Raw genomic sequence first — 13,462 nt, 5'->3', positions numbered from 1 at the left:
CCCGCGATCGCCGCCGGCTCGGCCCTGGCCGCGCCGGCTCACCTCGATAGTGGGGTCGTACTCGTCCACGAAGTGGTTCTGGATGAGCTGGATGGTCAGCGCGCTCTTGCCGACGCCGCCGGCTCCCACCACCACCAGCTTGTACTCGGTCATCGCCCTCCCCGCGGCCTCGGGCAGAGCGCGGCGCCGCCCGCCGCCGCCAGCCCCCTCCCGCCGCTCCCGCGAAGGCGGAACACCCTGCCCGCAGCCCTTCCGGCTTCCGGCCCCGGCGCGCCGTCATCATCCGCCGCCGGAAGAGGCGCACGGCGCCGCCGCTGCTTCCGGGCACGTAACGCCGGCGCAGGGCAGCGCCCCCCGGGGAAGGAAGAGAGGGGCCAGGAGGGAAGCTTTTTTCAAAATCAGTAAAACTTTATTCTATTTCCATTCTTTGCCATTAACAGAAAAAATTGGAGAAAGCAATGTTTGTTTTACAAAGATAATGCATCTCCCAGAGAAGAAAACCCTAAATTGAGAATAGAGGTAACATGAAAAAAAAAAAACCAAACAAACAAACAAAAAAAAAAAACCCCAAACACAGTACTGCCCTCTATTCAAAGAAAGTAACTCCTGATCTTTTTGGTTAAAGTAATACTTAGACCAATCATTCAGTTTTCTTGCTTGATAAAGTGTGACGGGGGAAATGGGGTAAGGGGGGCAGGGGGAGGAGGAGGAGGGGGAAAAAAAAAAAAGCACACAGACATCAACTATTTCACCTTGATGAAAGTCTCAATACAGCTATGGAAAGCCTAAGTATTTATTCTTTTACAGTACACTGGGTGCCGGCTGCAAAAAAGAAAAAAAAATGTATTCACTTCAGGCACAACTTCTTTCTCTTTAAATTTAAATCAGTAAAAGAAACTGGGTTTAGAAGCTGCAGTGTTCTAAGCAGCAGCAGATTTGTGCATTGTTTTAAATATATTTAAATTACCACACTGATGGCACACCTCAGCCTTATGAAATTCTGCACTGCATGTGTTTCAGAACGCTACAAAAATAAGTCAACCCCAGAAAGAGACTTTCATTGAGCTCTAACAACTTTGCTGGCTAAAGGACTCAAGTTAAATGAAATATGAAAACAGTGTAACATTTGGCCATCAACTTAAGTTATCTGAATGTTCATATAGATTTTATATAAAGTTGAACTTATTCCACCCTCATATGGTCCTCAGAATTTGAGTGGAGCGAGCTGAAGCGAGCCTTCTGCTTCCACTTGGAAGGAAAGACATAATGCAACTGAGCACTAAGGCATAGTAATACCTTGGCCAAAATAACAAAGATAAAGCATAGATAACTGTAGTGCAGAATTCCATAAGGTCTACCAGAGTAGAGCTGTCTATAATGTTTACTCACATAGGCAATGTAGATTTGCAGTTACCAGTTGCGTTAAATGCACCATTCAAAACAAGCTTCTAAAATGTGATACTATAAGGCGCCACCTTAAGTTCTCCAGAATGCAACTGTGCATAATTTTAAAATGGTTTCATAAATTTATTTTAAACATAACATGAGAAGGTGTTAAAACTGGTGTAATAGCTTCTTAGAATTTGGAGGAAGGGATGAATAGGGAGATATTCAGTACCCTTCACCAGCCCCCACCACGCAAGTCGTACATCAGGTATGCGTTTTGTGATCAGTCTATAACACCAGCTTGACGGATCTTTCTCTCTGCACCAAATCCCTGCAAGGAAAACAAAACAAACTTTTAGCTCCAGCATCATGCTGTAAAGCAAACGTGTTCTGTTCCAACCAAGTACAGCATTAGCATATTTCCAGTTAGCCACCTCCATCTTCAGAAACAAAGACGGTAACAAAACAGGTTCTGTGGGTTGCTCTTTATAGTCCTAGATACTTCACAGATTCCAGACACTTTACTCCTTCTGCTTATCAAGCAGAACCTTATGTGAAAGCCAAGTTCAGGTAAAGGGATTTCACTTGCTATCTCTGAGAAGGGGAGCAGGATGTTTATAAATGAAAAAAAAAACAAACCAAGATAGCCATATGGGATAGAACACAAGCAGAAATTGGTTTCTTCTGTACTGTGTGCTCTCCTGAAACCACAGTATGCATTATTCACACAGGGTACAGCATCCCGACTTCACACAAAAATAATCTTAATCACACACACAGAGCAGGTGACTAGCTCACTATGGAATGAAAACAGACACCACATTTCAAACAGTTTAGGCTTCCAACAGAGGAAACAATATTATCTAAGTTGAAACACAAACTACTGTTATTCTGCAAGCTAGCCTTTCATCATACATACCTTTGAGTTATCCGGTCCCCTAGGCTGACGAAGAACTGTTAGACGAGGAGCATTGGCATCATCCAGATTAATGCTCTTTAAACGATTAACAAGTCTATCAGGACGTGGAGCAGCAACAGCCTTAGCGCCTTCACTGTAAGAGTCAACCATACAGAGCACTGATGATGTCCCAGAGATGGTGTAGGCTACCTAATTTATAGTCACTTTCCCCATTAAGCCATTAGCATAATCTGTCCTGTGTGAAAGCAGACCTTCTAGATGACACCACATATGTCTGCCTCAAAACCATTACTTTAAACACAGGACTCTGAAATAGCAGTAGCTCAAAGCAGTATCCTCAAAAGGTTATCTTCAGTGAGTAGAAGTGTCGCATTTACTCTCATGCACACGTCAGTAGTATTTCCTACATTTCTGTTCCCTTTAACTGCAACAATAAAAGGCTTCCAAGTTGCCAGTTCATAATGGCATAGCATTAACATCTCTGAAGATTCCAAAACCAGAGAATTTTCAGAGAAAAAAATTAAATGTTAGCTTCCTGTTGCTGTAGAAGCACTATCACAAGCTTAAGCAAAATCAAAATTGTGCAGTTTTCTTCAAAATGTGCAAATAGTTCAAAAGAAAAAAAAAATTACCCACCACCATTAAGAAATGACATACCAAAAAGAAAAGAGTGTCCAACAACATTGGTTTTGTATTTAAAAATGAAAGTTGCTCTTCAAAAAACAGGTGGAAGCACTATGTACTATGCTGGCCAGAGAGGCCAGCAACTACATAGGAATACCATCAGTTTTCTTATCATTCATTAATTTCTACTTAGAAGGCTGTATCCAAGTTCCTGCTACGGCGGGGGGAGCTTCTTAAGAATAGTTTTAAAAAGAACAAGCTATCTGTAATTAAGAAAAGGTAAGAGTTCTGCTGTTGCACTGTACTGGACACTCTACAAGTGCTGGCAGTTCTCAGGTGAGAGGCTCTCACTGATGCCAGCTGAAATTCAGAGCTCCCATTCTAGGAACAGCTAGCTCAGTTTAGAAGCAGCATGTGCTCCACTACTGTGATGCAGACAGTGTGCCAGATTAAATCACTTTAATTCTAAATCCTCACCAGACACGCCACACGTTACAGGCACTGCATTTTCCTGTGCGCTGGTTCAGGATTACCGAGAACTCCACTTCATCCCCAGCCTGTAGCTCCACACCATCCTGAACTTCTTTGACATGGAAGAAGAGCTTTTTGCTGTCACCCACTTCATAGTTAATGAAACCAAACTGAAAACCAACACATCACAAGGTTATTTCTTTCCTCTTGATCCAAACAGATGCAATGACTTACTCATTACTGCAGTTTAACTACTTTTTCTAGAAAAAAAACCTCTGAAGTGCCTAATAGAGGTGGAAATGCAATTTCTACACTGAACAGAACATGCTGTCTGTAAACAGTACTTCTGGAAGTCTAAGCACTCTTCTTGGGCTTGTAAAGTCACATTTAAACCCCAAAGTCTATAGAACAAGTTCTGAAAACTGCCAAAGTCCTGGCAGTTGTACTAAACTGAGAAGAGTGCCGCTGCATGTTCTTTTCTAAGACTCCATCTTAAAAGTTACACAGTAGAAACCCATTTTTTGATCTGTCACTGGTGTAAGAAGTCAGTTACTGCCATTTACCATTCTACTCATGTATAAACCAGCAAAACTCATCCAGCCTCTCCATAAATGACTAGAGCTTAGTGCTGCAGAATAACTATAAAAATAGAAAGCATTCACAGCACTTTAATTCTAATCATTCTGAGATGCAACTAATGCAATGATCAGCATTCACATTTCGGGTGGACTGTAATCATTAACTGCTTAATGCTGTGAAGAAGCTTCTTCTAGAAGCAGAGTATGCGCAGTTTTGTTTCTTTTTTTAATGCTTTGTTCAGCAGAAACTAGTTAGATCAATTTCTAGGACATCTCAAAAACAAGTGTCTTCAGAGTAAATCACAGCAGGAACTGCTGCCAGTAGTACTGGTATATCAGCACCAAACCAAGTACTGAGTTCACCTTTACGAAAGTCACGTAACACAGGCTTGCATAAACCAGTACTTGGGTTACACAAACTTAATTGCCTAGAACCAGAGTACAAAGCAATCTATTTGTGCACAGCAAGCTTCCTGGATTCAAGTGCTGAAGTGGGTTCTCATCTGCTCTATGCCAAGCCAAGCAGCAATTTCCTATTAACATGCATCTTGTCTTCATAGCAGCAGTCACTCACCTGATCTTTCACACATTCCACTGTGGCTCTGCGGAATGGTGTGATGTTAACAGCCATTGTCTGCCCATTTTGACCAAGAACACAGAGCTGAAACTTTACTGTCTCTCCCTTTTGAAGACAGTCACCTTTGTTTGCCATTCCAACAATTCCAAATGGATAGACCTCTCCTTTCATCTCACCTACAGGAGTAAAAAGCACAAGATAGAACTGAGAGGTATCCTTTCCTACCTGAGGGCATTCAGAATTTATTTCCAGTATTAGAAGCTGTACTCTTATGGTCAGCTTAGTAGTATGAACATTGCCTGTAGTGTGAATATAATCCTCAGTACCTCTATTTACAGTTTATTAAACTTCTACGCTTCTTATGCATTTGTGAAAGAACAGATAATTTAAAAGCAAAAAATCTTACCATCCTCCATGACTTCAATCATGCCCTGGTATTCAGTTTGTGTGGGATCTACACTCCTCAAAGGACGAATTACTTTACCAGAGTAAACAGTTGGATCAGCTTCTTCGGTGATACCATTCACTGAAAAGAAACAAGACAGTGGAAGAACAGGATGTTCTAGTCACACTTTATTTTAAAAAGAATTAATAAGCGCTTCAGATTGACCAGGAGCCAATAGTTTGCACTGCAAGACACCTAAGGCAGCGCACTATCACCCAGTAAAACTGGAACAGCTTTAATACAGCAGTAAGTAATGATAGCTTTTCTAACCAAGACCACACCAACATTTCAAACATGGAAGTAGAAAAATATTAGTTTCTCATGAAACTAGAGGCCATAGAACTTGAAAAGCAAATCAAAATATTTTACTTCTCTTCCACTGCATTCCCAGTCCCTGCTCACTTTAATCATTCAATAATGTTTAAGTATGCTTTTTTTGCCGCCAAATTCTTAATACCCCCATCTGCATTCCTCCTGCAATTTTCCTTCTGTGAGGTAAAGCACAACTAGTGCAATTACTAATTTGTCTCATTCTGCCACTAGGTCTCTCCTTATAACTCTCCAATGGAAGAGGACAGAGTATGGTAAAGGTCCAAAGAGCTGCTACTGTCTATAGGACTGTTGGTCTGCACTTGTCTGTTCTCTGGAAACACAGGCAACAGCTTTCAGGAAACCAATGACCACCACATTAAGCATCGTCCTCTTGGTTTAAGGTCCAACTGTAAATAGATTATTAACGAACTTTATCCATCAGCACCTGCCAAAAGCCTTGTAAGCAGAAAATACAAGGTATAGTCTTACCTGCATGTGTTTTGTTCACTTTTTCTGCACTAACTTTGTTTCCTTTGCCTTTTGACAAGCTGTATTCAACAGTGTCTCCAAGTTCCAGGCTATCAATATCACCACAGTATTCACTACAGGAATAGAATTATGTACAGTTTTCCTTTAGTTACATGACAACAGTGATGCTCATCCAACATTTATGTAAGTTGATCAGAAACTATTTAAGTAGCTCAGCACCTCACATTTTCAGGAAATCCTCATTCAAGAAAGCAATGCATTTCAAATATACAATACAACTGTATTTCTTTGCCTGGGATTCAGAGGCACAGAACACCAAGACTGCTGACTAACAGAAAAGCCTGAACCAGTCCAGCAGAGATAATAAATGGAACTTGAGACACCTAAGCATATATTATATGTGTGTCCTGGTTTCAGCTGGGATAGAGTTAATTGTCTTCCTAGTAGCTGGTACAGTGTTATGTTTTGAGTTCAGTATGCAAAGAATGTTGATAACACACTGGTGTTTTCAGTTGTTGCTAAGTAATGTTTAGACTAAAGTCAAGGATTTTTCAGCTTCTCATGCCCAGCCAGTGAGAAAGCTGGAGGGGTACAAGAAGCTGGCACAGGACACAGCCAGGGCACCTGACCCAAACTGGCCAACAGGGTATTCCATACCATGTGAAGTCACATCTAGTATATAAACTGGGGGGAGTGGGGGCGGGGGGGAAATCGCCGCTTGGGCACTAACTGGGTGTCGATTGGCGGGTGGTGACCAATTGCACTGTGCATCATTTGTACATTCCAATCCTTTTATTATTCCTGTTGTAATTTTATTAGTATTATCATTATCAGTTTCTTCTTTTCTGTTCTATTAAACCGTTCCTATCTCAACCCACGAGTTTTCCTTCTTTTCCGGATTTTCTCCCCCATCCCACTGGGGGGCGGGGGGTGGGGGGGTGGGAAGTGAGTGAGCAGTTGTGTGGTGCTTAGCTGCTGGCTGGGGTTAAACCATGACAATGTGTGTGAAGTCCAAATGAGTTTAACAGTCAACCCTATGAAACTCTGCCCCTGCAACAAAACAAACACCACCAGCAGCAGCAAACAAACAAACAATAATAATTATAAAATTGTCATTCACCTGTAGTGGAAAAAGATCTCCTTATCATGATTGGCTGTTTCAATAAATCCAAAGTTATCTTTCAGGGCTGCCACGTATCCCAAAAGCCTCTTAGAACTGTAATTGCGTCCTAGCATTCTGACAGAAACAGCTGTTTGCAGACCAGTTCTCTTCACTTCACAAACACAGAACTCGACCTGTTGAAGAGATGCATATCAATACTAGATAGAAAAAACCCAAACAAACCACGACCACCAGCAAAAAGACCCCGAAACAACTCGTTTCAAAGCTGTGTAGCTCTAAACAATACCTAAGAGTAACAATACTCTCCAGGAAAGCAATTTTCTAGCCACTACTCTCCCATAAACACCTGTCAGTCATTGACATTTACTACACTCCAGAGAGTAGCAGTCACACCAGTGACTATCTGCAAGGCAAGCCAGCCTCTAGCACTCAGCTTCTTTTACCTATTAAAGATGAGAATCTTTCTATTTATGTGATTCACCTCCTTTCACTACACTGCTCACTGTTGCCCCCTGGTGATAATGTACCTAGCTTCAGTCACTTGTTTCAGATTTTTAGAAACAGTAATCAGTGCCTTCCTAGCATGGCTCCTGATCACTGACAGTTTTTAGGCTGCTCTTCCAGATCTCTGAGCTCTTTTTCCCTTTCCATTGTCTCTCATGCTAATTTGCTCAGCTCATAAGGGTACACTCTCCCTCTTCAACATCCATCTCAAAGTCTCTATGCTAATCTCCTCTTGATTATTCACAAGTGGAGTCCACTGTCTTAATGATCAGAATTCCTTGTTTAAAAAGCATCATCTACATAGTAAGATGCTATTTTCATATATGTATCACCAGGTTTTAGGATATTTTTCTTAGTTATACAGAAGATTAAGCCACTTAAACCTAGGACAGAAGAAAAGAAATGGGTAACATTATGCAGATGCCTTGTCCTTCATTTGTTCTTAGAGGGAGAACAAGTCCAGTAACAAGGCAAAGAGAAGCTCCCATCTCACAATGCACAGAAAAATATTTCCCAATGTTATACTTAGTTATATTGCCTTATCTCCTATCTGGGGATTAGCAGATCCTTCCACATCCTTGGCCTGGTAAGGAATGGTCAGTTTTACTCCACAGTCATCATAAACAATTATTCCATCCTCAGCTTCCTAAAAAGAAGACAGCAGAATTCAGCAATTGGTGCCTTATTTGTAAGCAAACAAGTTTACTACATACAATCCAAGCACTGCTCATTTGAGCCACAGTGGTTTTACAGTAACTGCTCAGTAACTGGTGAAAAACACACCACCACAATCAACTCTGAGTAAGAAGCTTTAAATGATACTAAACAATATTTTTAAAGAAAAAGTATTACCACCACTTCCAGTTAAGTATTTAGTGGAAGTTTAAAGTGTTCTGGCATTGTTTAAAATAGCATGACAAAACAACAAAGGTTCTCCTCTAGCCCTAGAAATTTAATTTTAACCAATTCTACCCAGCACCTGATGTAGTAGGAGGCAGAAAGAAACTTCCCATCAAGTTCCTGGAAATCATTCTCAACGTGATCATTAATGATGCTTTTATTATATTGTTTCACACAAGTTAGTTTTCACTGACAGCTGTCATTAGCTATTCAATGCAGTTCACATTTATACAGGATAAACAGTGCTTCAAGAAGCTGAATTACAGATTTTAAGTAAGCAGCCTCAGTCTCCAAAGCCAGGAATGCAGAACAGGTACTTCACAAGTAGAAGAGCAGCATTACCTTCTCTTTGCCTTTATTTGGGCTAGTAGCTTTGGCTGGAGTGGCTTCTTTGTCTATAGTGCCCACAAAACGGTGATCTGATTGGGTGTGGAAAGAAACCGTGCCCTTTGGAAGTTTTTTAATCCTTATAGCATGATTTCTTTGGGCTGACAACATATCCTGAAAAACACGATTGATCAGATTTTAGACAGGCTGCACATAATTTCTTTGAAAACTAAGATTTCATAAAAGTATTAATCTCACTTACAGGAACAACAGTAAACTCTACTTCGTCAGAAATATGGAGTTGATTTCCATCCATAATTTCACTGAAGTGGAAGAACATGCGAGCATCTCGGTCCACGCATTTAATGAAGCCAAAGCCATCTCTCATTGCTGCAATCACACCCTAAGAACAGTCAAATGGACAATTACAGTTTTACTACTAGTATGCAACATCTGTCTGCAGGTACTCCACATCTGTCTGTGAAGCACGTTAATAATCTGAACACAAGGCCTGAATCCTGTGAACACACTTCTTGGTTTATGCAATATGCTTCCTTGCAAACTGTAGTGCTAATGGCTATGGTCAACCTGAAATGCAAACAAGTTGTACTTACCTAGCTTCTCAACTTAATTTCTTATGATGAGTGAAGTGCAAAAGATTAATTTAAGCCATTAACAAGAAAGACTACAGTTAAAGAACCTGACACTACTACTATACAGAGAACACAGTCTTGAAGGGTGTAACTCTTCAAATACATGCATCATCTGTACAGGTATGGAATACATACATAAACACATACAAAACATACAAGAAACGATATAAACAGGAAATAAAACCAGTGGTCAGAGGGAAGTTGAAGAGAAAAGCCATCAGATTTCCAAACACAAATGGAGAAATTAAAAAGCTTTTTTACAAAAAAGTTTGTTAAAACAAGACTATCATATCCACGGGTGTCTATTATGGCAAGCATGTTACATAGTATTTTTTGGCCTTCCTGGTAACCACTAAAAATGGAATTCTGAATGATGAACAGCACATGCTGTGCCCCATCAAAAAAAATTAAAATAATCCATTTGTCACCCTGACCTCTGTTAAAAAATAAATTTAAAGGGGGGAAAAAAAAAAAAAGAGGCTCTATAAGGTTGCTGAAAGAGTTCATTACTCAAGTTAGGAAGAACTAGTACTAGATCATGCCAGAGGCACTGAGCAAGATAGAATTCATGAACATATTCAGTTCAGCCCAGTTACTACAGAGCCCTTAATGATGACAATGCAAAAACACTTTCCACCTTTAGGAACATTCTTCTCTTGCATAGCTTTCACAAGCTCAGGAAAATCAGCTAACCTTTCTAGAAGCAGCCAATACTTGTCACCTCAACGACAGCTCAATTCAGGCAGGCAAATATATCCAGCCAGAGTAGAAGTCTATAGGATAGAATGCCAAAAACCAAGAGGCTGAAGCCAAAGTTCAGTGGTTTTCTTAAAGCAAAGGGTCCTAATTCAGAGCCTATTGAAGCAATAGCATTGTAATTGGACTCCAACTGAAAAGGAAGGCAAACTTACCGTTTAGTTGGAACACAACCAACATTCCAAATTACAGAAATGGAAGATATTCTTTAATACTGATAAGCACATCCATCTTAGTCCCTGTAACCCACAAGGAGTTTTTTGTCTGTGATAGAACACAGCTCTTTACCATCCTTCTGCTGGAGCCTCAGACAGAGAGGGATTGGTCAAAAAACACGAAATCCAAAAGCTGCACACAGTACCTCCTCTGATTCTTAAGACTTCTCACTACCTGAACCAGAGTAGCCCCAGGTTCTTCCAGTTTTCCTAAGGAGTAGTTACCTATTTAGACTCAGGCATGTGAATTTTTAAACTAATAGTTCAAGATTGCATTACTTCTCTGTCTGCTGTAACCAGCTAGCAATCCACCCAGAGAGGGCCAACTGAGGTTTAATTTTCTAATTACTTGGTAGTTAACTTTTTATTCTTTTAAAGGAAAGGCGCACAGCATCAATCCTGAGTTTTAGACCATTTAAGCACTTTGTTTGAAGTGTACATCTGAGGACTGGATTTCAGAAAAGGCAATGGAAGACAGTAGTGGTTTTTATATTAAGTTACCATTTAAGACAAAACCCCCATGTTTTACTTCCACTTCCCCTCAAGAATTAAAAACTTCTAAAGATAGATACTTGCCATTTCCCTAGTTTCATTAGTAAACTGGAAAGTATTGGGGAGAACCTCAATATTGGTGGCTCGTTCCAGTTTGTCACGTCTGTCTGTTGAAATATTGAATCGAACGTGGTCACTTTCCAGCAAGGTCACCTTGGATTTTGTATCTTTGTCTCCAAATGGAAGTTCTTTAGGAATCACAAAGTCAACTTTGATACGGCCAGGTAATGGATCACTCTAGCAGACAGAAAACCCAACACAAGTTAGTTTACTTACAAGACTCAGCATAACTGCAGACAAGAATAGTTGGCAGAAATAGTAATATTAACAGGAGTATGGATGACACCAAATGCCCGCTGGACTCAGACCACTATGCTTCATTTCTACCACTCCTAATTTGTAATTTACTGTCCACAGGCAAATGCAAGATGGCTTTTGTTGTTGTTTGGGTTTTTTTAAGCACCAAGCATGTATTGCCAAAGAAATTAAGACTCTATTTCAAGAATTAAGTTTACAAACATAATTACAAAACTTCTAAAAGGCAGTGTCTTTCTTAAGTGTTCAAAACACACAAAAAACTCCCACCCCAAACCTTCCCCAAACAGTAACACAGACTTGCCTAAAACCTTAAGGGAAGTGCTCATGTACACTTTTTCCTCAAAGCCAAACATTAAATGTCGAGTTATCTCTCTGTCAAAAACCTCATTAACTGTTAATGCTCGCAGGAATCCACAGATCAGGCTTATTCCAGCAAGTATTTTCTCCCCTTTTCCCTGTGCTTTTACCTTAAAGATACATCCTAAACCCACAAAATTCAATGGGAAGTATTTGAAACATTAAAGAAAACAGACACCCCCAATGCACCACTACCCTAATTCTTCCTCTTTATAATCTTTAGAAAAAATGGCATACTGTGACTGCTATCAGTGTTTGTTACAAGTTAAGCCCAAGCTTACTCCTCTACTCCGATGCGATGCTTATGCAGCAGACTGTTACAGGGAAAGGGGAACATTTTTACTGTTTGACTGGAATTCAACACAATCAATACAACATTTCACATAATCTTCAGTAAATACTGAAATTCACCTGGTTTTTGCTGGGTACTTTTGGAATTACTTTGGTTACGGTTCCCTCAAAATGTTCAATGCTGATATCTTCAAAAATGACAGTTCCTTGAGGCAGCAGTCTAACATCTGTTGCAACTTCTTTACCCTAAAAGCACAAAATCAGTCAAATACTCATAGAGGAGTTAAGTAACAGACATTTTCCAATCAACCTCCTCCCCCACTTCCTTTTAGAAGTTAATTTGAGAAAACAGACAGCTGTCCAGTTATGCCCTAAGATCTTGTCTTCAGTTTTTACTGGATTTCGTCTTACATTTCTGTCTTTGATTGTAAACTCCACATCATCACCAGGCTGTAAGGCTTCTAGGTCACCTTTAAATTCACTATAGTGAAAGAATATCTCCTTCACGACATCACCCCTCTCAATAAATCCAAAGGCTTCCTAAGAACAGAACAAAGTGTTTAATAAATTGCCTATTCTCTTAACATACCAAGACAAAATTTTACAGATTCTATGAAACACAATAAAAGACTATGACATACCAGTATAGCAGACTTATGAACGCACACAGCTAAGACTACCACAAGAAATATATAAATGGAAGTAAACAGGACTTCCTTCGTTAAGGACGGTATTAGTATCAAAGATTAGCTCTTTAAACCGTTTCACCCAGTTTACACCCACAGCTCCAAATAGTTAATAGCTCTTAATGCCCTAAATATATGACTTACAACACCATTTTTCGGAACAGGATTTCATTTTCAAATGAAACTTTAAAGCTAAACCATCACTTACTTTCATGGCGCAGACTACTCCTTGACAGCGGGCTTGTTTCTTTTTTAATAGCATAATGTTACGAGCACTTACAGCACCAGTACTAGAGGGGAAAAAAAGTAAACAGAGCAAACCTGAAACAAGTAAAAACTGGAGCAAAAATTAAGATTATATTTCATAGTGCCATTTCAGTTCTTGGAACAGGCATAAATTCTGCCTGACTGCTGGTCCTGGTTTCAGTTGGGATGGAGTTAATTTTCTTTCTAGTAGCTGGTATAGTGTTATGTTTTGGATTTAGGATGAGAATAATCTTGATAACACACTGATGTTTTCAGTCATTGCTAAGTAGTGTTTATACTAAGTCAAGGATTTTTCAGCTTCTCATGCCCAGCCAGCAAGAAGGCTGGAGGGGCACAAGAAGTTGGGAGGGGACACAGACAGGACAGCTGACCCAAACTAGCCAAAGGGTATTCCACACCATGTAACATCACACCTAATATATAAACTGGGGGGAGTTGGCCTGGGGGGGGTGTGGATCCCTACTTGGGAACTAACTGGGCATCGGTTGGTGAGCACTGAGCAATTGCATTGTGCATCACTTGTTTCGTATACTCCAATTCTTTTATTATTATTGTCCTTTTATCATTGAGATTATCATCTTCATTATTTTCTTCCATTCTGTCCTATTATACTGTTCTTATCTCAACCCACGTGATTTACTCCCTCCCCCTGCCCCCCCCCCCTTTCCTTCCCCCCCCCCCATCTTGGGACGGGGAAGAAAGGAAAGCTTGC

General features: G+C 40.2%; 2 protein-coding genes across 4 annotated transcripts in view; both read right to left on the bottom strand.

Annotated features, from left to right (window-relative positions):
• Positions 1-266, bottom strand: part of NRAS (neuroblastoma RAS viral (v-ras) oncogene homolog) — a 6,795-nt gene extending 6,529 nt beyond the window's left edge. For both annotated transcript variants that reach the window (XM_010578563.1, XM_010578570.1), the window contains exon 1: positions 43-266. In XM_010578563.1, the coding sequence (XP_010576865.1) occupies positions 43-153 (111 nt within the window). In that variant the 5' untranslated portion in view covers positions 154-266. The remainder of the gene's footprint in view (positions 1-42) is intronic.
• Positions 267-384: 118 nt separating this feature from the next.
• CSDE1 (cold shock domain containing E1, RNA-binding) overlaps positions 385-13,462 on the bottom strand; it is a 21,001-nt gene continuing 7,923 nt past the window's right edge. For both annotated transcript variants that reach the window (XM_010578531.1, XM_010578524.1), the window contains 14 exons: positions 12,692-12,773; positions 12,209-12,337; positions 11,918-12,043; positions 10,856-11,068; positions 8,918-9,058; positions 8,671-8,829; positions 7,967-8,074; positions 6,922-7,097; positions 5,802-5,914; positions 4,962-5,081; positions 4,553-4,731; positions 3,407-3,570; positions 2,306-2,438; positions 385-1,717 (listed from right to left, as the gene is read on the bottom strand). In XM_010578531.1, the coding sequence (XP_010576833.1) occupies positions 1,670-1,717; positions 2,306-2,438; positions 3,407-3,570; positions 4,553-4,731; positions 4,962-5,081; positions 5,802-5,914; positions 6,922-7,097; positions 7,967-8,074; positions 8,671-8,829; positions 8,918-9,058; positions 10,856-11,068; positions 11,918-12,043; positions 12,209-12,337; positions 12,692-12,773 (1,891 nt within the window). In that variant the 3' untranslated portion in view covers positions 385-1,669. The remainder of the gene's footprint in view (positions 1,718-2,305; positions 2,439-3,406; positions 3,571-4,552; positions 4,732-4,961; positions 5,082-5,801; positions 5,915-6,921; positions 7,098-7,966; positions 8,075-8,670; positions 8,830-8,917; positions 9,059-10,855; positions 11,069-11,917; positions 12,044-12,208; positions 12,338-12,691; positions 12,774-13,462) is intronic.

Source organism: Haliaeetus leucocephalus, unplaced genomic scaffold (assembly GCF_000737465.1).
Source record: "Haliaeetus leucocephalus isolate CR32 unplaced genomic scaffold, Haliaeetus_leucocephalus-4.0 Scaffold68, whole genome shotgun sequence".
NCBI lineage: Eukaryota > Metazoa > Chordata > Aves > Accipitriformes > Accipitridae > Haliaeetus > Haliaeetus leucocephalus.
Note: the sequence above shows the minus strand (reverse complement) of the source record. Positions and strands in the feature narration are given on the sequence as shown.